The sequence below is a fragment of the Eulemur rufifrons genome, chromosome 15, assembly GCF_041146395.1.
Source record: "Eulemur rufifrons isolate Redbay chromosome 15, OSU_ERuf_1, whole genome shotgun sequence".
Lineage (NCBI taxonomy): Eukaryota > Metazoa > Chordata > Mammalia > Primates > Lemuridae > Eulemur > Eulemur rufifrons.
Window position 1 is genome coordinate 64,105,889 of NC_090997.1, and position 26,636 is coordinate 64,132,524.

At 37.9% G+C, this 26,636-nt stretch overlaps 1 protein-coding gene across 1 annotated transcript in view; it reads left to right on the forward strand.

Moving 5' to 3' along the window:
* SLC16A10 (solute carrier family 16 member 10) overlaps positions 1–26,636 on the forward strand; it is a 99,846-nt gene that overhangs the window by 39,342 nt on the left and 33,868 nt on the right. Inside the window, exons 2-3 of the mRNA XM_069488079.1 lie at positions 15,516–15,660; positions 19,249–19,702. Of these exons, the coding sequence (XP_069344180.1) occupies positions 15,516–15,660; positions 19,249–19,702 (599 nt within the window). The remainder of the gene's footprint in view (positions 1–15,515; positions 15,661–19,248; positions 19,703–26,636) is intronic.

Consider the following 26,636-nt stretch of genomic DNA (forward strand, 5'->3'; position numbering starts at 1 on the left):
ATGTTTTGGTGTTCTAGTAACAGGATCTTGTCACAGTAATGATCTAAGGACTAAAAAAAAAATGTAACAGCATAATCAAGTGAAATTTGAAATTAAAAACACAGTACCATTTACATTGGAACCCCTCAAAATGAAATGCTTAGATATAAGTCCAACAAAATATGTATAAGATTTATATGAGGAAAACTACAAAACACTAATGAAAGAAATCAAAGAAGAACCAAATAAATGAAGAGATACTCCATGTTTATGGAGAGGAAGACTCAATATTGTCAAGATGTCAGTTCTTCGCATCTTGATCTATGGATTCAAAGCAATCCCAAGCAAAACCCCAGCAGGTTATTTTGTGGACATTGACAAACTGATTCTAAAGTTTATGTGGAGAAGCAAAAGACCCAGAATAAAAAAAACAAAAAACCTCCCACAAAAGACCCAGAAAGGCAGACATAATATCAAAGGAGAAGAACAAAGTTAGAGGGCTAACACTACCTATGTCAAGACTTACTAAAAAGCTTCATTAGTAAAGATAATGTGGTATTGGTGAAAGAATAGACAAAGATCAGTAGATCAGTAGAAGAGAATAGAGAGCCCAGAAATAAACTCACATAATGTTAATGGATCTTTGACAAAGGAGCAAAGGCAATAGAATGGAGCAAAGATAGTCTTTTCAACAAATGGTGTTGAAACAACTGGACATCCATGTACAAAAAATGAATCTGGACACAGACCTTATGCCCTTCACAAAAATTAACTCAAAATGGATCATAAACCTAAATATAAAATACAAAATTATAAAACTCCTGGAAGATAATAGAAAACCTAGATCATCTTGGGTATGGCAATGACTTTTTAGATATAATAGTAAAGCCATGATCCATGAAGGAAATAATTGATAAGCTGGACTTCATTAAAATTAAAAATATATGCTCTGTCAAACGGAATGTCAAGAGAATGATAAGACAATCCACAGACTGGGAGAAAATATTTGCAAAAGACACATTTGATTAAGGACCGTTATCCAAAGTATACAAAGAACTCTAAGAACAATAAGAAAATAATTAACCTGATTTTAAAATTTGCCAAAGACCTTAACAGATATCTCACCAAAGAAGATATACAGATGGCAAATAAGCATATGAAAAGATGCTCCACATCATATATCATCAGAAAAATGCAAATTAAAATGACGAGAATCCACTACACACTTATTAGAATGGCTAAAATCTAGAACACGAACAATACAAAATTCTGGTGAGTATATGGAGCAACAGGAACTCTCATTCATTGCTGATGGAAATGCAAAATGGTATAGCCACTTTGGAAGATAGTTTGGTGGTTTCTTACAAAATTAAATACACTCTTATCATATTATCCAGCAAGTGCACTGCTTGGTATTTACCCAGAGGAGTTGAAAACTTATCCATGCAAAAATCTGCACAGAGGTGTTTATAGTAGCTTTATTCATAATTGCCCAAACTTGGAAGCAACCAAGATGTCCTTCAGTAGCTGAATGAATAAATTGTGGTACATCCAGACAATGGAATATTATTCATCACTAAAAAGAAATGAGGTACCAAGCTATGAAAAGACAAGGAGGAAACTTAAATGCTTACTTCTAAGTCAAAGAAGGCAGTCTGAAAAGGCTATCTACTGTATGCTTTCAACTATAAGACATTCTAGAAAAGGCAAAACTATGGCAGTAGTAAAGGGATCAGTGGTTGTTGGTAGGGGATGGATAGCCGGAGCACGAGGATTTTTAGGACAGTGAAACTACTTTGTTTGATACTATGATGGTGGACACATGTCATTATATATTTGTCCAAATCCATAGAATATATAACACCAAGAGTGGACCTTAATGTAAACTGTGGACTTTGGTTGATTATGATGTGTCATATAGGTTCATCAGCTGAAACAAATGTACCACTGCTGTTGGAGGTTGTTGATAATGGGGGAGGCAATGCACATGTGGGGGCAGGAGATATGTGGGCAATCTCTGTACCTTCCTCTAAATTTTGCTATGAATCCAAAACTGCTCTAAAAAATTGTCTTGAAAAAATGTAATTATATTTGAAGGACAATATTTGAATAATTTTTATCAAAGATGTAAATTAAAACAAATGTAAAAATAAAAAATACATACTGTATGATTTCATTAATGTAAAAGTCTATAAAATGCAAACTAATTTATAATGGGAAACTCATCTATAAATCAACAGTTGCCTGGGGAGGGGCAGGAGGGAGGAATTACAATGAGATCTGAGAAAACTTTTAGGGTGGTATGTTCATTATCTTGATAATAGCGATGTTTACACAGGTGCACTTATCAGGCTTTCTCACTGAACGTTTTAGGTGCATTTTATTGCACAACAATTATGCCTATAAAGCTGTAAACAACATGAAATTTTATTTGTTTTCAAAATATTATTTTTCTTTTAAATATTAAAAATTATTAAGGTAAAAAATCAAGCCAAGCCAGGTGCAGTGGCTCATGCCTGTAATCCCAGCAACTCTGGAGGCTGAGGAGGAATGATCGCTTGAGGTCAGGAGTTTGAGTCCAGCTTAGGTAACATAGCAAGACCCTGTCTCTAAAAAATTTTTTAAAAATAAATTAGCTGGGCACGATGCTGCACACCTATAATCCTAGCTACTTGGGAAGCTGAGGTGGGAGGATTGCTTTTGAGCGTAGGAGTGCGAGACTGCAGTGAGCTATGACAGTGCCACTATACTCCAGCCTGAGTAATAAAGACCCTTTATCCTTAAAACAAACAAACAAACAAACAAACAAAAAACCAAACAAGCAAAATAAAATGAGGAAAGAATGGTGCTGGGACAACTGAATAGCCATATAAAGAATGAAGTTAGATCTCCTACTTCACACCATATACAAAAATTAACTCAAAATGGATTAAAAACCTAAATATTAATATAAGAGCTAGAACCATAAAACTCATATAAAAAGTATAGATATAAAGGTGTAAATCTTTGTGTCCTTGTACTAGGGAATGGTTTCTTAGATATGACATCAAAAGCACAAGCAACAAAAGAAAAATAGATTGGGCTTCATCAAAATTAAAAACTTTTGTGCTTCAAAAGGCACATCAAAACATTGAAAAGAGAATCCACAGAATGAGAGAGAATTTTCTGCAAATCACATACCTTAAAGGACGAGTATCCAGAATACATAAAGAATTCTTATGACTCAACAATAAAAAGACAATAACACAATCTAAAAATGGTTACAGGATTTGAATAGACGTTTCTCCAAAAAGATATATAAATGGCCAGTGAGCGTATGAAAATATGCTCAACTTCATTAGTCATTAGAGAAATGCAAGTAGAAATCATGAGATGCTATTTTACATCCATTAGGATGGCTAAAATAAAAAAGATGAACAATAAATGTTGATGAGGATGTGGAAAAATTGGAACCCTCATACACTGCTGGTGGAAATGTAAAATGGTACATTCACCTTGGAAAATAGTCTGGCAGTTCCTCAAAGAGTTACCATATGGTGCAGTGTTTCTGTTCTTAGGTGTATAACCAAGAGAACTGAAAAGGTATGTGCATATAGAAACTTGTACACAAATATTCGAAGTAGCATTGTTTGTCATAGCTGAAAAGTATTAATAGAAACAAACCGTATGTCCATCAGTGGATGAATGGATAAACAAAATGTGGTATATTTGTAAATGAAATATTATTCAGCCACAAAAAGCCATGAAGTACTCACACATGCTACAATATGGATGGACCTTGAAAACATCATACTAAATGAAAGAAACCAGACACAAAAGGCCACATAGTATATGATTCCATTTGTGTAAAATGTCCATAATAGTCAATTCCATAAAGACAGAAAGTAGATTAGTGGTTGCCAGGGACTAGGAGGCAGGAGGAATGGGAGTGACTGTTAATGAGTGAATGAGTACAGGGTTTCTTTCTGGGGTGAGGAAAATATTCTGGAATCATATAATGATGGTTATACAAATTTGGGAATATATTAAAACACACAGAATTATATACTTTAAAAGGTAGGATTTCATGGTATGTGAATGACAGCTCATTAAAAGTTACATGAGAAAATAAAAAGAAGGTAAAAACACGGAGTGTAATTCAAGAATTTTAATTTTTATTATTTTTAAAGATAAAACCCAGTTCATGAGTAGAATTTTAATTTTTGAATAAAAAGTATTTATAGCTGAATTTGATTTTTCGAAATTTAATAGGCTTACTAATAGTAAATGGTTTCATAAAATCAAAACTGTTCTAGCATTCAATGTCTATTAATTTGCAGTATAAACAATCAGTATCATGTTTCACTCATGTTGGTCCACCAATACTTGTATGTACTTAAGACTAATGTGAATGGTTTAATACTAGAAAATGTTTCTCTCCATGTACAATGGCTATGAGTGCCATGCTAATTAGTGAGTATAACCAGAACCAGGAATTGGAACAGGAAGAAAAACAAGAAAATGAACAGTTGGCACTACTTGGAAATGAAACCTCATTATGCAAGAATCCATTGCTTTCACGCTCTCTCACGGGGAGGATTTGATAAGTTAATTTTTCACTTACTAAAGTGCTTCCACTGCTCAAGTCCTGTGGACACACCACAGCAGTGTCAGTCTGAGTTTGACAGTAGCACAGCCACAACTTTATGGCATTTAGATGAAATCCCTTTTTGTTTGTGGACATAGAACAACAGATGTGGAGATGTACTTCTCTGGGACAGCACAAGAGCAAGTGTTTAGGGCTGTGAGTCTCACTGCGTCAGTGCTGAGCATCCCTGTGTCCTCTGACAAGATTTGTATGAGAGAGTGTGTATTTGTGATTGCTGGCGGTTCGTCTTGTGGGACTCTTAAGGGAGTGCTGCTGACCAGTCACACCCATCCTTATGCCTTACTTGATCATCAGTCTACCTTTTCAAATAGATGCCTGTTATTTAAATTTGATTTTGAGATTAAACAGAATGGCAGAGATAATTTTGAGACAAATCTTTCTTTCCTTTTATGCTATGGCAGGAAGATCAAGATTTCTGGAACGCAGTAGAGCGGAGCAAAGGATGAATGGTCTTGGTATCCTTTCTGTCTTAAGCTATTTTTTCCCCTCAGTCATTTATCATCTCAACTTGTTTTGATGAACTCTTTTATATAAGAGGAGATCCGGATACCATATCTACTGTCAAGGAGGAATTGTGAGTGAAATCCCTGGCTTGCAAGTTAGCCCATATACGCGCAGTTTATGATTTGTCTTGGCATTTAAATGTTCTTATCTCTTAATTTCCTGCTATTTAATAAGTAACTACTTGGTAGAATTACTTATGGCTAGCAGGCTGTTATCAGAGCACGTTTGTTTTTTGGTACTTAGGACAGGAGGTGTTTGAGAGGCCAACAATTATGAGCAAGGAGGCATTTGATTCACTGAGATAGAAATCTGCCTGTTAGGTAGAAACTTGTCTGTGTGATACTTTCTTAGAATATTGACTTGTTTGTGCATGACAGGTGTAGGAAGAGATACTCTGACTGTCTCCAAAGGTTTGCTGAAACTCTATAGAAGCTGGGCTGCTCCCGGTGGGTAGGGTGTAGTGGTTAAGAACGCATGCTCCAGACTCTCCAGCTTTCCTTCCTCCACTCTATATCCTTGTGTCCTTGGGCAAGTTGTTTAATCACTCTTTGCCTCAGTTTCCTCATCTAAACAAGGAAAATAAGAATACAGGCAGTCCCCGGGTTATGGATGAGAGACATTCCTGAGAATGTCTTTAGGATGGATTTGTATGTAACAGGGATCCCTGATGAATGGTGCATATATGGTAATAATAATAATACCATAATGGCACATATGCGGTAATAATAATACATTGTAATAATGTAATAATGATACTCCAATACTGTAATAATATGTTGCAGAAACTATTGTGCGCTTTCTTTTAATTAAAACAAACAGAACATAGAAACAAGCTCATATGAAAAGTTTAGATAGGAGATAGGAGAAATTTCAAAAAAGAATATCAAAGGTTAACACTCACCTAATGTTGCATCGATGCTAGGCTAATAGGAATGTTATGCTTATTTTGATGTTCTAATCAAATCTATAATAACCTTTCCATTTCAATAATTAATCCACTACACTGCTTGGTAATAATTGATGCTTTAATTGGAGCACTGCCTCTCACATATTCCTTTATTCTCACTTTGTCCTTTGTAATTGTTCTGATGGTCAATTGACTGAAGCATAATGCTTTCCCGATAAATGATGGCACCTGGCCTTTCTCTGAATGCTTAATTATCTCTACTTTTGTTTCAATTGTAATTGCTTTTCTCTTCACTGCAGTTTCACCTGGGCGTGCAGTGGACTTTTGCTTTGGATGCATGGTTATAAGGGTAAACGTGGACTCACAAAATCAAATAGAAAAGTTAGGACAAAAGTGATACTGTGTGTAAGTAAACAATGAGACTAGCCGCTAGCATAAAGATGCGCCAACGAACTGCTTATTTCATGTAGGCTTGTTTACATGTGCAGAAAAAAACGAGTTCCTGAATTATTAATTTAATTATAAATTATCCTTATGGGGAGCCTTGGGAGCCCGTTAGTTAAGTCAGGTTGTCTATAACCTGGAACTTCTGTACTTTAATCAGGACTTTTGGGATGATTTCAGTAATGCATTTAAAGCACTTTATAGTAGGTACTTAATAAAGGTTACTTAGCATGGAACTTTAGGGGAAATACGTACAAAGTTCTGTGTGGGGCTATAGAGGGGATGACAGAGATTAACTAGAAATTTTACCTTGAAGTTTGTCTGAGACTTACCTAAATTACTTGTATTCAGAGTGGGAGTAAACAGTTCTTTCTCTCCTTTTGAATGGAAGGGAGATATTGTAGCTGTTATTTCTCTGAGCTCTGTAAGGTATAATATTTCTTTTGACTTTTTAAAAACAATACACACTGCTATTAAGTGTTAAATAGCAAGATGAAGCTTTATGATTTCAAATCACTTTTAAATTCTCCAATATCTCACGAAGGACTTTTTTGAAATAGTCTTTCTCTATTTATGCTGGCCTGATATTTTCCTTCCTTGGTAGAATTGATACCGTTTGACATAGCAGCCTATCGTCGTCAGGACCCTTCTCTAGTTTCTTCTATAGCTATTACCTTAACCTTCCATTTCCCCCTTCACACTGCAAAAATTCTCATTGCTAAAGGCATGATGTCTTTATGCTTTCAAGGATTCTGACAAGTTAGTAATTGAACCATGATTATAGCTCAGACAAAACTAGTTATGAGCATAAGACTGTTTTTGTCCCCCATTCCCACCCCTAATCAGGAGAAATTGTGCTTTGACTTGGCTTAGGGAACCTGCTTCTGTCTTTTATACCTGACCCACAGATTCAGTCTATTCCCAGGAATTTTGATCAGAGTTCTCAAATCTTGAGCAAGGCCACAGCACTTTCACGAGTGTCATTCTCAGTTTGGGCTATTTGTTAGGTAGTTTTATTAAGGCATTTCACCATAATGGATCATATGATTTTTAAAAGCAGGGACTTGGTCATATTCCCTGATTTGTTTCAACAAAGTTGGTGTCAGTTTTCTTCTGAAAATTGTTTACACGTATACAGTATAAAAGATCATATTTCTATAAGGCTTATAGTAAAAAGTAGCATTCCCCTGCCTGACTTCCTCTCACCCTGGGCGCCCTGCTCCATAGGCACCTGCCTTCAACTCTTTTAGCTATTTCTTATGGTTACCTTCCTATTTCCAAACAATATGCCTATATGGCTATATTTTGTATATTTTACCTACAGACTTGCTCCCATGGAAGAGGAAGATTTAACTCTTTTATACTATGCCTTTTCTCATCCTCTTAATATACACTATGTTAAAATTTTGGGTTAAATCAGGTAAAGGCAGTATAGCACAGTGGCTAAGAGTGAAGGCACTGGGCTCAAATTCCAGCCTTAACCACCTAACAGTGCCTCAGTTTCCTCAACTGAGTAAACCTCATAGAATTGCTGTGGATATTAAGTGACTTAATGCCATGGTTTGAATTTGTCCCCCAAAGTTCATTTGTTGGAAACTTTACTCCCAAGGCAACAGTATTGAGAGGAGAGACCTTTAAAAGACCTTTAACGCATTATCACAGGAATGGGTTCCTTAGGAAAGGATGATTGTGACCTCCCACCTGCCCCCCACCTCACCCATGTGATGCCTTCGCCATGTTATGACTCAGCAAAGAGACCCTTATGAGATGCTGGCCCCTTGATCTTGGACTTCTCAACCTCCAGAACTGTGAGAAATAAATGTCTTTTCTTTATAAATTTACCCAGTCTCTGGTATTCTGTTATAGCATCACAAAACAGACTAAGACACTTAATATATATGAATCATCTACAATGTCTAGCAACACAGTAGATTTTAAGTAAATTCCAGCTATCATCATTATCATCATCATCATCATCATCATCATCTGTGGCCATCTAGTACCTTACCTCCCTCTACATTTGAAGGATGAGGGTTCGTCTGGCACTTACAAGTGACCTGGTCAGCTGTAAACCTCTCCTGCAGGCTTTGCCCTGTAAGCATATATCATGGATTATTAGAGAACTTGGATCTCCTAAGAACAGGCCACTACTAAAGACAAGAGAAGCCCAAAAGGAGCTGCCTAAGCATGCTTAGTTCTTTCTACCAAAAGCATCAGTCAGATAGGTTCTCTTCCCCAGATGTAGTCACTGAGGGAGTGGAGACAGGCCCAGAGTTGACTCCACTGGGAAGTCCCTGAATGGGACAGAGGCCAGGGAATGAGGGAGGTTCCCTGTGACAAGTCTCTGCTTGCACAATATTAGAATAGTTTTTTTTTTTTTAATTCTGTGGGTGTGTATTTGTGATCACACATAACTACTTACTGTGTTGCTTTTTGAAATTTATAACATCCAAATTTGCAAATGTGAGATATGCTCTCAAGAAAATTATAAATCTGTGTTAATTTTCTTTGCTCCTTTTAAACTGATTCCATCCTTTAGGTGACCTCTAGTAGCATCCAAACCCAGCAGCAGTTAAAGGTAGTTTCAGGCTTACTTGTCTTTCCCAAACAATAATTTCTTCAAAATACAGAAATCCAGAAAGTGCCCTATAATATGAGGAATCTTCAAAAGAGGATTTAATGTAAAGTACTTTTTCTTCTCTGAGGAGTAATTTTGGAAAAAGAAATTTGCCTTACACTTAGGCATATTGAGTAAGTTACTTTTATTTTCAAACAAATGCATCAGTCTCCCCCTTTTCCCACTCCCCAAACCTGTTCATTTTCTTTTAGACTCTGCCTCTGTCCTGTCCTCACTTTGCCATCTAGCTAGATCTCTCAAAAGCCAACCTTATTGCCACTCCCTTCATCTTTTTATATCTAATGATCATATGTTCTGTTGATTCCATCACTCACATCTTTCAAATCTGTCTTCTTGGATACTCTGCTACTTCTGAGTTCAGACTGTTGTCATTTGTCACTTGTAGCAGCCTTCCAAAAGCCCTCCACCCAATCTCCCCTATAAATAGTCTACTCTCCAAATTGTTGCCAAAGTGATGTTCCTAAAGTGCCATTTGATCATGTAATTCCAAGGTTAAACCTATTGATGGTTCCCTAGCATCTAAAGGATAAAGTCTGTATTTCTTGGAATGACACATGGCTTTGCTGTGACTCTGGCTGCATCCTTAGGTAACCACTGCAGATATTAATTTTGTGCATGCTCTTCCGTCTACATGGAATATTTCTGTCTCCTGTTTCCTCTATCCTTTGCCTGATTAAAGCCTGTTCATCCTTCAAGACAGTTTGGGTGTTACCCTAAGGAGAGTGTCTGATTATCCCTTTCCTCCCACATCTGGGCTGGATACCCCCACTAAGTGGTCCCATAATAAATGGTACGTACACACCTCGGTCAGTTATCAATACTATTCACTATTCTCTCCTTGCTGTCTGTCTCTCTTGAATATGAACTTCTTGAGATTAGGGACTTGAGATCCGTAGTGCCTAGCAGTCTATAACTTAATAAATGTTTATTGCATGAGTAAAGCTGTATATCTCTTTCTCATTGATATTTGTCCATTTAATTTCTGAACTTTAAGTGTAAAATGCTCCTCTTTAAAAGCATTTTAAGTCCTAATTTTGCCAACCAGCATATCAACCATACTTTCTAACTTTTTGTCCTCCAGTAGAATGGCAGCTCCATGAGGATGGGTTTTATGTATGTTTTATTCACTGCTATTTCCTCAGCACCTAGAATAGTGCTGGCACATACATTATATGTACTCAATAAATATTGGTTAAATGAATGAGTATGTTGCATATAAATTTGGTAAATAGAACTTATGTTTCCTTTCAAGTCTTAATCCTTAGCTTCGTTCTGTTCAACATTTTTATTAGAGATAACTTAAAAAAGTTTCTTCATTGTTACATAGGACTTAGTTCTGTGAATCTTACAGTAGAACAAGGATATACTGAGATATTCAAGGAAATCTTAATAGGGCTATTTCATTGAGCGAGAGTATAGAAATGATTGATACCATGCTGTAAGCAGTTTTAGTTTTATGTGTAAGAAGAACTCTTTTCTGGCTTCTCAGAGAAGCATGCTGCCAGAGTGAGGGAGGAATGTTTTATTGTGGACAAAGGAGATAGATTTAGATGCATCCCTCTTTGAAAAAGGTAGGGAGGTTTGATACTACATATCTAGCAGTAACTTCCCTTTCAAAGACTGAATGTTCCCATTCATTCATGGATTTGATACTTTTTGTGTATCTATTATCATGTGAAGAATAGAAGGAGGAAACGCATATATATGTAAGGCATGGTGACATTAGAAAGCTAGATTTGGAGAGACAAGATATTTGTGCATGCATGCGTGTGAAGACAAGGCACAGGGTAAAGGACCTTGGGTCAGTGACAGTGAATGGCGCCCATGGTAAGTGCTGGAGAAGCTCAGAAAGAGCTCAGAAGAGGGAGAGTACACTGAGGGCCAATATGGTGGAACATTTTGGAAAGAGCTGGGTTCTGATGTATTGCTCCATGGAAAGCCATTTTAAGTAGCTTTTTTGGGTCCTTATCATCCTATTGAAAGGATTATTAAATTATTCTCCCATCTTTAAAAGGTCCACCAGGTTATGTGCACTGATAAATTACAAGAGCAGCATAGTTGCTTATAAGGAGTGATGGAATGGACAGAGCAAGGCTTTGGGCTGGACAGTCTGGAGTGTAAATCCAGAGGCTTCCATTTAAATGCTGGGCAGCCCTAGGCAAATCACTTAATCTCAAGAGCTTTGGCTGTTTCACCTGGGTTTCTTTGAAGCTTGAATGAAGTGGTATATATAAAGTGCCCCACACATCATGTGCCATATGGCAGGTTCAAGAAATGTTAGTTTTCCTTTCTCCTTAGAAATAGAAGATGCTTACCGTAAGTATTTTTTTTCTGAGTGTGTTTTTGATGTTCCCGATCTTATTGGTTATAATTTTAATTCTTAATCTAGCCATCACCCACATAATTCCTGCAGTTAGGCAAAAGTTCACCATGGGGGAGAGAAGGTGCACAGAAATAGTTGTAAAGAAAATACATGTTTGAAGGGCATCTAGTTAGGAAAGTATTTTTCTTGATGGCCCATAATTTTACATTACATTATAGTCTTATGAGAAAATGAGGATGTTCAGGGGAAAATCAGTTGCTTATTTCTTCTCCATTTTGGAGAATATTTTTCAATATCTTATAAGAACTTAGTAAAAAATTTTCCTCTTAAACTAGTTTCCTGCTATAGGCCATTAATCCTGTTATTACTCCAAAGATTAAACAACTATAGTAAAATAGGATTATATGTATATTAATTTATACTACCTCATTCCACAAAGGATTTGAGGTTTTCAGAAACATAAAATACGACACAAATAAAATGGGAAGATAGGAGTAGAAAATAAGAAATCAGCAAAATTGAAAATATGACACATGTTGTTAAGATCAAGGGGAGAATAATACCTAATGCATAAACCATCAGGGCCTATATGGTTGTTATAATGCAATAGCAAATATGACTATTTGACTCTCAGCTTCCTGGCAACCAAAATGAAAAGGGAAGCTTGGTGCATGTGGTTAAAAAGGACAAAATTTATCTGTTACTCAAGGGAGCACATGTTTTTTGCCCCGTAGCTTCTTACAGGAAATACTGAGTAATGAGTGAATATTGGCATTGCCCTTATAATGGATGTAGTAATGGATTTTATTAGGCAGTTTCTCTAAGTGTCTCTTGACAAAAGCTGATGCTGTGACATCAAGAGACAACTCTGAAAGCAGTTCTACCAGGGGCCAGGATGATCTGATCTGAGTTCATATGTTCTAGGTCTGGCCCAATCTCAGGATCACATATGGAAAGTATACTGCACAATTTTCCTATCTTCTTTTTTTTTTTTTTTTTTTTGAGACAGAGTCTCACTCTGTTGCCCAGGCTAGGGTGAGTGCCGTGGCATCAGCCTAGCTCACAGCAACCTCAAACTCCTGAGCTTGAGCGATCCTCCTGTCTCAGCCTCCCGAGTAGCTGGGACTACAGGCATGCACCACCATGCCCGGCTAATTTTTTCTATATATATTTTTAGCTGTCCATATAATTTCTTTCTATTTTTAGTAGAGATGGGGTCTCGCTCTTGCTCAGGCTGGTCTCGAACTCCTGAGCTCAAACGATCCGCCCACCTCGGCCTCCCAGAGTGCTAGGATTACAGGCGTGAGCCACCGTGCCCGGCCCCTATCTTCTTAAATGCCATTTTTTTCAACAGGGCCTTGCTGTGTTGTCCAGGCTGGACTGCAGTGGCACAATCATAGCTCACTGCAGCCTCGAATTCCTGGGCTTAAGTGATCCTTGAACCTCAGCCTTCCAAATAGCCTGGGCTATAGAGGTGTACTACCACGCCCAGCTAATTTTTTTTATTTTTTGTAGAGACAGGGGTCTCTCTGTGTTGCTCAGGCTGATCTTGAACTCCTGGGCTCAAGCAATTCTCCTGCCTCGGCCTCCCAAAATGCTTGGAAAACAATATTCCATGCAAATGGAAACCAAAAGAAAGCTGGTGTAGCCTTTCTCATAATATAGACTTCAAATCAACAAAAGTAAAGAAAGACAAAGATGGTGAAGGGAACAATTCAGCAAGAAGACATAACAATCCTAAATATCTATGCACCTAACACAGGCATGCACAGATTCGTTAAGCAAACCCTACTTAATCCAAACAAAACGATAAACAGCAGCATTGTAATAGCCAGAGACTTCAACACCCCACTGATAGAACGGGACAGATCCTCCAAACAGAAAATAAAGAAACCATGGACTTAAACAGGATTTTAGAACAAATGGCCCTAAAAGACATTTACAGAAGATTCTACCCTAAAACTACTGAGGATATGTTCTTCTCATCAGCTCACAGAACATTCTCTAAGATTGATCACATCCTAGGCCACAAAACATGTCTCAACAAATTTAAAAAAATGGAAAAAAAAATTTTTTTTTTTGAGATACAGTCTTACTCTGTTGCCCGGGCCTGAGTGCCGTGGCGTCAGCCTAGCTCACAGCAACCTCAAACTCCTGGGCTCAAGCAATCCTCCTGCCTCAGCCTCCTGAGTAGCTAGGACTATAGGCGTACACCACCATGCCCGGCTAATTTTTTCTACATATATTTTTAGCTGTCCATATAATTTCTTTCTATTTTTAGTAGAGACGGGTCAGGCTCTTGGTCAGGCTACTCTTGAACTCCTGAGCTCAAACAATCCACCCACCTTGGCCTCCCAGAGTGCTAGGATTACAGGCGCGAGCCACTGCACCCATCCAGTTTCTCAATTGTTAAATGGACTTAATAAAAGTATTAACTTAAAGAGTTTTGAAGATTAAATGAAATATTCTTCAGAGTACGACAGATATATTACCAGTAAAACAACTAGCTCTATTGGGTATTATTAATAATCATAGTCAGACTCTTAAGAGGTGAAAGAGAGCAACAGTCCATTTTATTTTTGTTCTATATGCATCATAACCCATTAGACTTTGGATTCTTTGTATGCCATGTCAAAACTTTATAAAAACTAGAAATTTTATGAGTTTGCAATAGCAAGTAATCATTCAAGAATTAATTTCTTCTTAAATTTGATCAGGAGACAGACCTAACTTCATCTATTATGAATTACTATTCTAACAGAATATTCTATTGAAATTTCACTCAAGGTACTAAAGTACAATAGTGTGAATTTCAAAAGTGAGGTATTTCATGTGACTTTTCAAAGTAGATGTTCAAACCAGTTAGAGGCAGGATACTTATGGGTCAAGAAAGAGCATTTTGTGAAGACTTTTGAGAAAATTGTGCTATGGCTCCCCCCAGCCCTATGATCTAGTGAGAGGTGTTAGGTTTGTTCCAGGTGGGAACTTAAAAGTATGTATGGGGCTTAATAGGGACCACTTAAGAGATTTAAAGAATCCTCCCCATTTAGGGGGCACAGAGGACTGGGGTTTGACTCCTCAAGAAAACCAAGAAGAAAATAACTGTGGCTGGCTAACTACTTCCAGAGCAAGAGCTATACAAGAGGTGGCTGTGTTGGAATTTGCCTTCACCCCAACATTTGTCAGGGCAAAGGGAATCTGAGTGCTTCCTACAGATCAGAGGTGAACCTATTGGAGGAGAGGGGTAGCCTGGAGCTGTTTTGACTTTTGCCCCAGTAGATTGCCTGGAAGGGCTATGAGGCTCTGACAGTGAGTCTTTTGAGTGACAGCCAAACAGCCAGGAGGAGAAGGAGTTATCCAAGTCAGTGGAGCTGTATAGCTAGGAGGAACTCTGAGTTGAGACTCTGAAGAACCCACAAAAGTGCATCTGAGAAAAAAAAGAGCTTCAAACATCATCAGACAGATTTTTTGGCAGGACTGCTCAAGTTGGAATCTCCCTGCCTTCCTTCCCCCAGCCTCCCTCTTTCCCATTCCCACCTTGGAAAGAACCCGCATGTGGGGAGGGGGAGAGAAGGTCATGGAAAAGAGGAGAAGCAGCTGGGAAGAGATCTGATTACCTAGTGAAGATGGGTTTATTACCTAAAGAGACCATAGGCCTTTCTGTTATTGATATTTAACATTGACCAAAAGAATCATACAGTCCTGCTGAAGTGGTCATCTGGTAGCAGAGGAAAATTTTTCCCCACCAAATAAAATTTTAAGAGGATAGTCAAGGCAAGAAGTTGTGTTTGATTATGTCTTACTGTTAGTGCTCGTTCAATAGACGTAAAAATCTGTAATTTTTCATATTTGGTTAGCAGTAGATCAAAATTCACAGTAATTCACAAAGACTTGTGCAAGAGTTTTTTTCTTGAAAGTACCAATTTATTCCAGTTTTTCTCTTATTCATCAATCTGAGTAATACCTTTTCTGCTTTCATATTTTTCTAAATGTGTATTATATCCAATGGAATAAGTACAGATATAATTTACCGTGTCATAATGTGTTCCCTGTTCTTTCCCCTCTTTTACAGCATGGGTAGGTTCTCTCGCCATGGGGATGATTTTCTTTTGCTGTCCAATAGTCAGCGTCTTCACAGACATTTTTGGTTGTCGGACAACAGCTGTTGTGGGTGCTGCTGTTGGATTCATTGGACTCATGTCCAGTTCTTTTGTAAGGTAAGGATTTGGTTTCTTTCTTCTTTTTTTTTTTTTTATTTCACCTTGATATGCAGAGAAAGACTTGGTTTCTTTGTTACTTTTCAAGAACTGTCAGATACCTTACAGTTTTACTTTCAGAAACTTTGCTGTTTATGAGGAAAGATCCCCCTTTTCATTACTTAAAACTTAAAGCAATATGACTTATAAGTCAAACTGTTATTCACAGCAACAAATCAGAGCTTGAGAATTTGAATGCTTTTGCTTGCATGCCTGAGTTAGATGTCAGTAAGGATATGTGTTCTCTGGAGCAAAGAAAATGTTTCTCCTTTTTTTTTTTTTTTTTCTATTCACATAAAAATCCTAAAGGAACTCAAGTTATAACAGTGAGTTATCTAAAACAATGGCCTTAGTTTAAAGTCAGTTCAGTCTGAGGCCCAAGGGGTATAATAAGTGGTGTTTTAAAATGGCTGTTCATAGGCTTGATAAGAAATTTTTCCTATTACTGGGATAAAAACTTTGCTGTTTATTGCAACCCAGATAGAGAATTCCTATCTGTTGTTTTACAAAAAGAACACGCTAAAATTTTAAAATACTATGGCAAAATGGCAAAATGAAGTGGTCAAATGCACCTTAAATAAAATGTAATACACTTTTCCTGTGTCTATTAGAAGAAAAGATGTAGTGCACTGAAGAGGGGTTAACTACAAGGAGCTGATGGGCACATTACTGTAAGAAACACCTCTCCCTCCAGCTCCAGCTCTCCTAGTAAGTCCCCTTTGCGTTGTTAGATTAATCCTCAGTTAGAGAAACACTTGGAGGGGAGGGGAAGAAAAAGAAAAAAGAGAAACACTAGTTTACTATGTAGCTTTGGCTAACAAGAGGTGATTAATAAGAAAACCTCTTAAGATCATTTCCATCCTCTGTCTCTACTTTAGTGGTTTTTCTTCCTGTCCCAGCTATTTTCATGCTGCTTTAGTCGAAAAGCATTATTGTGATCATTAGGGAAAAATAAGTTAAATTTACATTTGACTTTGTTTTTTAAATATTCAGGATTTAATCAATAGAATCCTTGTTTTTTCTAACCCCTGACCCCCATACACATACACCTTCCTCAACTTTAAAACGAGCCTTTTTCTTTAGAAATTTTATTCAGATTTTTAAAAATTATATTTATTTCTTGGTAATAATAACATTCCATCTTTCAAAAAAATCATCCTTTATGATTTTTTTCTTCTATAGCAGTTGTTTAAAGAAAAACAGGTTTTGTTTGGAATAGTATTCTGTGTAGGTAATTCTGTGAGATCATTTATTTTTAGTTCTTTGTTAGCTGCATTATAACATTGTGTTAATAATGCCTCATCAGATATCTTCTTTGATCTGGAAGCCTCTGGGTACCCACTGTCAGTACCTGTGGCTCTACCACTTACTGAATGTGTTATCACTTAGGCTTTTGTAGAGAAAAGATGAGAGGTAGAAAACCTATGTAACCTATTACCTAGTTTGTTAGACAAAACCCATATAGAAACATACGGCAAGCTATGTTTTTCAAATTTTTTTGACCACTGAGAAATAAAAATTATGAAATATATTTCATGTTGTGATCCAGTTTTCTCCTTTCACCCCTTCTGTCTCCCCCAAGTGAAACAAAATTTCTTGAAACCAAATTTACCTTACTGCGTGTAATAGTCTCATATTTTCTCATTCAATTTCATTATTTAACCTACTGGTCCAAGGCTACCAAAATTTCAGAGCAATATATAGGAGCAAGCAGAAACGTGGTGTAAATTCTAAGTGTCGAGTGGTAGATCCACTTTGCCTTTCTTTGCAGTTCTGTGTTATGAAGAAAACCTTCTCCAGCACCTCAGGTCACATCAGTGTCCCTTCTTTGAATCCTTTTTGCACACATGATTAGTAATCCCACAAATTTGCTGATGTACACTGCGCTTATTCAGTTGTCAAACTTCAATAACTTAAACTATCTATTACTGAGTTGAAAATTTAGAAATGAAAAAGGCATGAGTATCTTGAAGGCAAAACTACATTTTTAATATTTTTTTTTGCCAAGTGCCTAGTACATAGTAGCTGCTTAATATGTTTGTTGAATAAAGAGTGGAGATTCAGTAAAAGGTAATCAGAGTGAGATGAGGTTAATCTAGGAAAGCCTAGAAGTAACTATTGAGCCTGATTTAAAGATGGTACTAGCCATGGATTAATAGAAACGGAAGGGCATCTCAGAGAGAAGATTGCTGACAGGCCTCAATTTTATCAGATTCTAGAATTCCTTGTGATTACCTCATCATATTGCTTGGTAATTGCATTATAATCAAAAATTTAATTATTAACCAACTTTATCTATCTTAGTTTCTTTTTATTTTATTTTATTTATTTTATTTTATTTTTTTTTTTTTTGAGACAGAGTCTCACTTTGTTGCCCGGGCTAGAGTGAGTGCCGTGGCGTCAGCCTAGCTCACAGCAACCTCAAACTCCTGGGCTCAAGCAATCCTCCTGCCTCAGCCTCCCGAGTAGCTGGGACTACAGGCATGTGCCACCATGCCCGGCTAATTTTTTCTATATATATTTTTAGTTGTCCATATAATTTCTTTCTATTTTTAGTAGAGACGGGGTCTCACTCTTGCTCAGGCTGGTCTTGAACTCCTGACCTCGAGCCATCCTCCCAACTCGGCCTCCCAGAGTGCTAGGATAACAGGCGTGAGCCACCGCGCCCAGCCCTTAATTTCTATTAATAATAAATTATTCGCCTTTATAACTTATACATAGCCTTTTCAAAAACTTTAGTTTTACTGCTTGTTTCAAAGAATGTAATAATATGATCCTTTACCTACTTAAGAGATGTGCATTTAAGTTATTTGGTTAAGCTACACAATTCTTTAGTCCATTATTATTCTTTTGAGACATACATGGCTTTAAAGCTTACAAACTGGGATCACTATTGGAGCACACTTAATTTAGTCTGTCTACAATCAGAATATGATTTCTCTTGTTATCTTGCACAATATTGGGAACAGTGCAATACAGGGCGAAGGTTGGTCTGCAGCCCTTAGGCCAACAAAAATGAGGCACAACTGTTCCTCTGTGCAAATGTTTCTCACATAACCTTGGGGAGAAAACATCAAATGCAGCCTTTTCTTTTACTAGATTGCTTAGTATGTAAAACTAAGCAACTCCATGAAATAATGCATTTTCGTAGTTAAATTCTAAGTTTGAAAAAGTTTGAGACTAGGTTTTTGGTTTGTTTAATCACTGTCAGTTTTACTGAGGCCCTTTCTGGCACTGACCTTTATTTCTGAGCTGTGGAGAGCTCAGTTCTTACTCGGTGCTGTGTTGGTTCACCTGAAATCCATGGAAAGAGAAGGAGGAACAAAATCACTGATGGCCTTAATGGTCATTTTTCACACATTTAGACTTGACTAAAATATTTTTAATGCTACATTCTTGATTTATTAATTTTTCCTCCTCTGTTTTTGGTTTTTATTTGCAGAAAATATATTAATTAACTAAAACCCACCTTTACTATAAGATTTTCTTCTACCAAGCACATGATAAAAGTAATCAAAGCTACTTTCCATCTCTTTCATCTTTATACAGTTCCATCGAGCCTCTGTACGTAACCTATGGAATCATATTTGCCTGCGGCTGCTCCTTTGCATACCAGCCTTCATTGGTCATTTTGGGACACTATTTCAAGAAGCGCCTTGGACTGGTGAATGGCATTGTCACTGCTGGCAGCAGTGTCTTCACAATTTTGCTGCCTTTACTTTTAAAGGTCCTAATTGAGAGTGTGGGCCTCTTTTACACACTGAGGGTCCTCTGCATCTTCATGTTTGTTCTCTTTCTGGCTGGTTTTACTTACCGACCTCTTACTTCCAGTACCAAAGATAAAGAGAGTGGAGGCAGTGGATCCTCCCTCTTTTCCAGGAGAAAGTTCAGTCCTCCAAAAAAAATTTTCAATTTTGGCATCTTCAAGGTGACAGCTTATGCAGTGTGGGCAGTTGGAATACCACTTGCACTTTTTGGATACTTTGTGCCTTATGTTCACTTGGTGAGTATGCTTCTTCAACTTTGCTGATAATGGGTATTATTTATTTCATACAGAAAACTTCTTTGCAGAGCAAGGTAGATCAGGTTGAAGTTGGCCTCGAACATCCTGGTTGTAATTTGGGGACTCCTGAAATGAAAGATCTCTCAAGACAAGGCCAACACATTCGTTAGGCCATTAAACAGAGGGTATGTTTCATGGTTTGCTTTGGTATTTTAAAAATCCCCAAACCCAAACAAATAAAAACAGTTTTAAAAAAAGGAAAGCTAAACTCTTGGAACAGATTACATCAATATAAAACATTTGGTAGATCACTTTGTCTTCAAGTGACTCTTATCAGGGACAAAGTTGGAGTAGTTTTCTGCCAACATCAGTAAATTATTTTTCAACAGAAGGGTGCAGAAATTGGGTAATCAGCAAAAAAGCCAATGGCTATGACACAAAGAAGCATTACATCTACTTGTGGGACACCTCTGGGAAAATGGGAATTCTATTCAGAGGAGTATTTGAAAAATGTTAAGCAAGTTCTAAGTGAGGGAAGAGAGCTAGAGTTTTATAGGAAATTAGGATTTCAAGTGCTCAAGCAGTTTATATTGTTTATTTCTATTTCAAAGAGGCAAAATTCAGCCTCTTTATACTGAAACAATAATAAGCAGTATCTAAAGTATTTGCCCCTGGCAAAATTTGCTCAAAAGTGCTTATTGTGTTTCTTCCTTTTTTCTTACTGACTGAAAATGTATTTACAGTTCAACACAGATGATAAATAATAAAAAAAAAAATGACACTGGCATACTTTTTTGTGTGGTACTATGTGCGTGAACTTGGATCTTTTCCAGCTTACAGTCTACTTATGGACATTTGTGCGATTTTTCTTTAGGTAAGAGCTTTGGTGAAAGTTAATAACAGCAGTTCAAAGAATTACTGGGCTCAAGGGGTCAGTTGGTAACTACATCATCAACCAAATACATCAATTATTAGTGTAGTTCAGAAAGGAATTAGGCTAGAAACATGAAGAGAGTTGGTAGGCATGTCCTGGTTCTAAGAATAATTTTAATTTCTTGATTCTCCTATTCTCTTCTTGCCAGGGGAGTTGAGGAAGCAACTGGGGTGACGAATGAGGAGACATGGGGAAGGACGAGATTTTAGTACTTTGAGCCACTTGATTTCCCAGAGACTGAGGTACTAGGTAAAATGACCTCGTATGTGACCCCTGTCACACATGTAGTATATGGCTACGTCCTAATCTGATAGTCACACTTTTTCACACTTTTAGAAAAGTATAGCTGAACCATCTGAAACTAATTTTTTTTTTTTTTTTTTTGAGACAGAGTCTCACTTTGTTGCCTGGGCTAGAGTGCCGTGGCATCAGCTTAGCTTACAGCAACCTCAAACTCCTGGACTCAAGCGATCCTCCTGCTTCAGCCACCCAAGTAGCTGGGACTACAGGCAGGCATGCGCCACTGCGCCCGGCTAATTTTTTCTATATATTTTTAGTTGTCCAGTTAATTTCTTTCTATTTTTGGTAGAGGTGGGATCTCGTTCTTGCTCAGGCTGGTCTCGAACTCCTGAGCTCAAACGATCCACCCGCCTCGGCCTCCCAGAGTGCTAGGATTACAGGCGTGAGCCACTGTGCCCGGCCTGAAACTAATTTTTGTTGGAATATGGATCTATTGTAGAAGGATCAACTTTTACAAACTTACCTCTTTATTATATCCTTTCTCAAAGATGAATAGAAATTCTTTTTTTTTTTTAGTTCTCTTTGGTACTACTAGGTGAACACACCCAGGGAAGTCAGTATTTCAGCTTTGCTTATACGAGATGTTTATCAAAGGTCAAGTGGTAGATGACTATATAGTTATTTCTGGTTATATATTTACAATTCATAAATTAATTGTGCATATATTACTTCATTTGACCTTCACAATAAACCTGTGAAGTAGGCAAAATAAAGACTATTAGCCCCTGTTTGACAGACTGTAAAACATATCCATCGTTAACATTTCTATGTTAAATCATGTCCCAAGAATTACTTGTAGTTAAACAGCAGAGCAAAGCTTGGTTCCCTTCCTTTATGCTTATCTGGTAGCAGATCTAGTACTGTATTAATAGCATATTGGGCCACTTCCCTGGATATACCACCAAATGTGTCCATCTTCTTGGGGGGAAGATGAGTAGGCCTAAGGAAATTTAATAAGTACATTATTTCTTAAGGTAAATCAAATTTCATAGTGGGTGATAAGTTAGACAACGTTATAGATACTATTGTAATCAGGAGGCAATAAATCAGATAGTACACAGAACAATAAAGTCTTTACTAACTCTATTAACACACCATGCCTTTTTTTTTTGCTCTCCCTCCTTCCAGGCATGTTTTCTTACAAAATGTGTTGACATTTTTGATTTGGGATTTTCTCTTTGTCAAATTTTATAGCACTGAAAGCCACATTGTAGAGGAAACACCAGACTGTTAAAGGCCATGCAAGCTATTTAAATCTCATCTTTGGCAGTGCACTCAGTTTGTTACTTTGCTCTAATTTAAGGTTTGAATTATGGATATTTAACCCAGGCTTCATGGAATGAGGCACCAGTTTCCTTCTTAGACAGGGAAAAGGTATCTCAAATCCTTCCATGGACTAATAGATGATGTTCAATTCATATTAAACCCTTTATTGATTGTTGAAGGGGACAGAAACTTAAGGCATAAAAACTTGTTCTGAAGGAGCATAAAACCTAGTAAATGTAATCATAAAAACCGTTATAGTTCACAAAGTACTTTTACGTGTTAATACGTTCTCTTATTTAATCTTCAGCAATGTAATACCTGTGATGTGTCATCCTTATTTCATGAATGAGAACATTAAGGCACTGAGAAGTTAAATGACTGCTCAAGGTCACAGAGATAGTGACTGATCATTATTAATGTCGTACTTCTATGCAAGTAACAGTATTGTATAGTTGATTTAAAGGTAAAGGTTCTGCCTCCAATGACAGTATATTCACACTGCCATAGCTTGCCATAGCCATATTTGTTTGGTTTCTTCAACTAATCCGAATCATGATATTACAGAAAGGAGAAAGACAAAGAATTTAACCAGCTATGTGAACATCATCTTTTTTTTTTCTTTTTGAGTCAGGATCTCGCTCTATCACATGGGCTAGAGTACAGTGGTATCATCATAGCTCACTGCAACCTCCAACTAACTCCTAGGCTCCAGGATCCTGAGCAGCTGGGACTATAGGCATGTGCCACCATGCCTGGCTGATTTTTCTATTTTTTTGTGGAGACAGGGTCTCACTCATGTCCAGGCTGGTCTCAAACTGCTGGCCTAAAGCGATCCTTTCACCTTGGCCTCCCAAACTGCTAGGATTACAGGTGTGAGCCACCATCCAGCTGTGAACACCATTATTTAATCTCTTTGTGTTTTTGCTTAGCCATCTGTAAAATGGATATAACAGGAGTTGCTAATCATACCTTAGTCAATGAGTTAATTCATTTTTCTCCAATTTGAAAACTGTTCTCATTTAGAAATATGTAATTTATATGTAAAGAATCTGAGACGAAACCAAATTGCACACTTTTTTGAAGATGCATTCATTCAAACCTGCAACAAATAAAAATAATCCTATTCCCGGGTGGGGATGGGGGGGAGAAGGTAAAGCTTCTGAAGTAAGATTTGAGGCTTTTGTTTTTGTCTTTGTTTTTTTTTTTTTTTTTTTTTTTTTGAGACAGATTCTCACTCTGTTGTCTGGGCTAGAGTGCTGTGGCAGCAGCCTAGATCACAGCAACCTCAAAACTCCTGGGCTCAAACGGTCCTCCTGCTTCAGCCTCCCCGAGTAGCAGGGACTACAGGCATGTGCTACCATGCCTGGGTAATTTTTTCTATTTTTTTTTAGTGGCCTGGCTCATTTTTTTTCTATTTTGTAGTAGAGACGGAGTCTTGCTCTTGCTCAGGCTGGTCTTGAACTCCTGACCTCAAGTGATACTCCTGCCTTGGCCTCCCAGAATGCTAGAATTACAGGTGTGAACCACCACGCCCGGCATTGTTTTTGTTTTTGTTTTGAGACAGGGTCTTGTTCTGTTGGCCAGGCTAGAATATAGTGGCATCATCATAGCTCACTGCAGCCTTAAACTCCTGAACTCAAGCGATCCTCCTGCCTCAGCCTCCTGAGCTGGGACTATAGGAATGTGCCACCATGCCATGCTACATGTTTTGGATTTAACATGTCCAACCCTGAAGTCCTGATCTTATCCTCCCAAACTTGCTCTCCCCAGCCACCCTCATCTCAGGAAATGGCAATTCCATCCTTCCAGGTAATCAAGCACCAAAACCTGGGAGTCATCCTTGGCTCTCCTTTCTTTCATACCATACTCCATATCCAGTCAGGAAATTTTGGTGGCTCTCCTTTCAAAATATATCCAGGATCTGACCACCTCTGACCACCCTCATTACTAACATCTTAGCCCAGGCCACTGCCGCCCAGCCTGGATCACTGTGACAGTCTCCTACCTGGTCTCCATGCTTTCTTCTTTGTCCCCTGCAGTCTGTTCTCCATATAGAAGCCAGAGGCATTCTTTCTAAACATAAGTCACTCTGCTCAAAATCCTTCAATGGCTCCCATTTCTCTAAGTATAAAAACTAATGTCCTTTCAGTGGCCTACAAAGTCCTCCATGATCTGGCCCCCCTCTACCCCCCTGAGCTCTTCTGTCCCTGTCCACCTTGCTAACTCTGCTCTTGCTGTTCACCTTTTAATGAAGTTTACCTTGACCACCTAGTTAAAACTCCCTCTGTCCCCTACTCCCACAGTATCCTAAACCCTTGCCCACTACTTTTATTTTTCATAGCAGTTAATACCTTCTAACATATAGTTTACTTATTTATTATGATAATTGCTTATTATCTGTGTATATACCTCTGCTAGAATGTAAGCCCCATGAGGTTAAGGATCTTTCTCTGTTTTGTTCATTGAAAGATCCCAAGCTTCTAGCATAGTGCCTAGCACACAGTGAGTGCTGCAATATATGATGGGTAAGTCTAAAGTGATACTATATGAGCAATATTCATTTTCTCACCATTTTAATCTTTAAAATTCTCTACTTTGATGCCATAATGATTTTTCACATTTTGTACTAATAGGACATGATGGTATGCTTATTCATTCAACACTTATTCAACAAAAAAGCTCAAACTCGCAAACCTCAGAATAAATAATTGGGTAACCACTAATGCTGCCTTTTGACAGAGGAGAGAGTTGATGTGCTTTGCTTTGACACACAGCTTTATATGCCTATGCTGAAATTTTAAGATAAATAGAAGAAATTTCTGTGTCTCTGAAGCAACTGTGTCTTCAGTACCACCTGAAATCTCAAAGAGCCTGGGGTGGTGTGTAAGGATGGGATGCAGTATGCAGACCCATAGCCCAGCCACAGGTCTACGAATGCAGCTTTGCTTGAGCACTGAGCACAGGGCCACGTCAGTCACATGAGAGCTTTTCTCACTGGCATAATGTGCTCCATCCCCAATGTGAGAGTGATGATTTAGTTTCAATTGCTTTCATCTCTCCCCTGCTACTCACCTTGAAAATCAGCTGTTTAGTACCTCTGTTCTTTGACTCTAGACCACTGCTGGGGCAAATTTTAGTTTTAAAGTTTTAGATGTATATAGTTTCCTATCAAGAAGATGACTGACTCATATGTTAAAATCTGTAATATATGTGTTCATTAGCTTGTTAAAAAAAATTCCACGATAAGATATAAGTGGGTTGGTTTTTTTGGCTGATAGTAATTAACTGTTCTTCAAATGAAACTTTAACCTAGGGTCGGGCATGGTGGCTCACACCTATAATCCTAGCATTCTGAAAGGCTGAGGGGGAAGGATTGCTTGAATTCAGGAGTTTTGAGACCAGCCTGAGCAAGAGCCAGACCCGGTCTCTATTAAAAACAGAAAAAATTAGCTGGGTGTCATGGTGGCAAGCACCTATAGTCCCAATTACTTGGGAGGCTGAGGCAGGAGAATCCCGTGAGCTCAGGAGTTTGAGGTTGCAGTGAGCTTTAAGGCACTCTAGCCTGGCGATAGAGTGAAACTCTGTCTGAAAAAAACAAACAACAAAAAAAAAAAAAAAAAAGAAGAAAGAAACTTTAATCTGGTAGAAAGATCCTGTTTACCTGGTGCTATGATTAAGGACAAATCATTTGCCTACTGTCAGGGCAATTAAGTGGACTTCAAGTCCACTTGTAATTGCAAATAAGTTGTATTTATGGCCAGTGCTGTTGCTCACACCTGTAATCCTAGCACTCTGGGAGGCCAAGGCAGGAGGATCACTTGAGGTCAGGAGTTCGAGACCAGGCTGAGCAAGAGCGAGACACCATCTCTACTAAAAATAGAAAAAAAATTAGTTGGGCAACTGAAAATAGAAAAAAAAAAAAAAGATTAGTCAGGCCTGGTGTTGTGCACCTGTAGTCCCAGCTACTCAGGAGGCTGAGGCAAGAGGATTGCTTGAGCCCAGGAGTTTGAGGTTGCTGTGAACACTCTAGCCTGGGCAACAGAGTGAGACTCTGTCTCAAATAAAAAAAAAAAAAAGAAAGAAAGAAGTTGTATTTTTAAATTGGAAATGAAATTTTGAGGCATAAAAGTCAATAGATAGGGCTTGTGATACCTCAAGAGATATTTTTTAGCTTTGAGTAATGAGAGAGAGATGCTGCCATGGGTCAGACCTCACTGGCCAGACCACTTGCGCTCGAGCTGTGGTGGGAGCAGGAATGCCGCTGCAGGCCGGAGCTCAGGGCACTGAGCCATGCAGGTAGGAGCAGCTTACAAGCTTTTGTCCTTCTGTGGCCTCCCCAGAGGGAGATTCAGGTATCATTTGCCAAGAATCCATTATGTGTCAAGAATTTTTGCATAATCTTCACAAGGATGAGTGTAGTAAGTATAATAAATA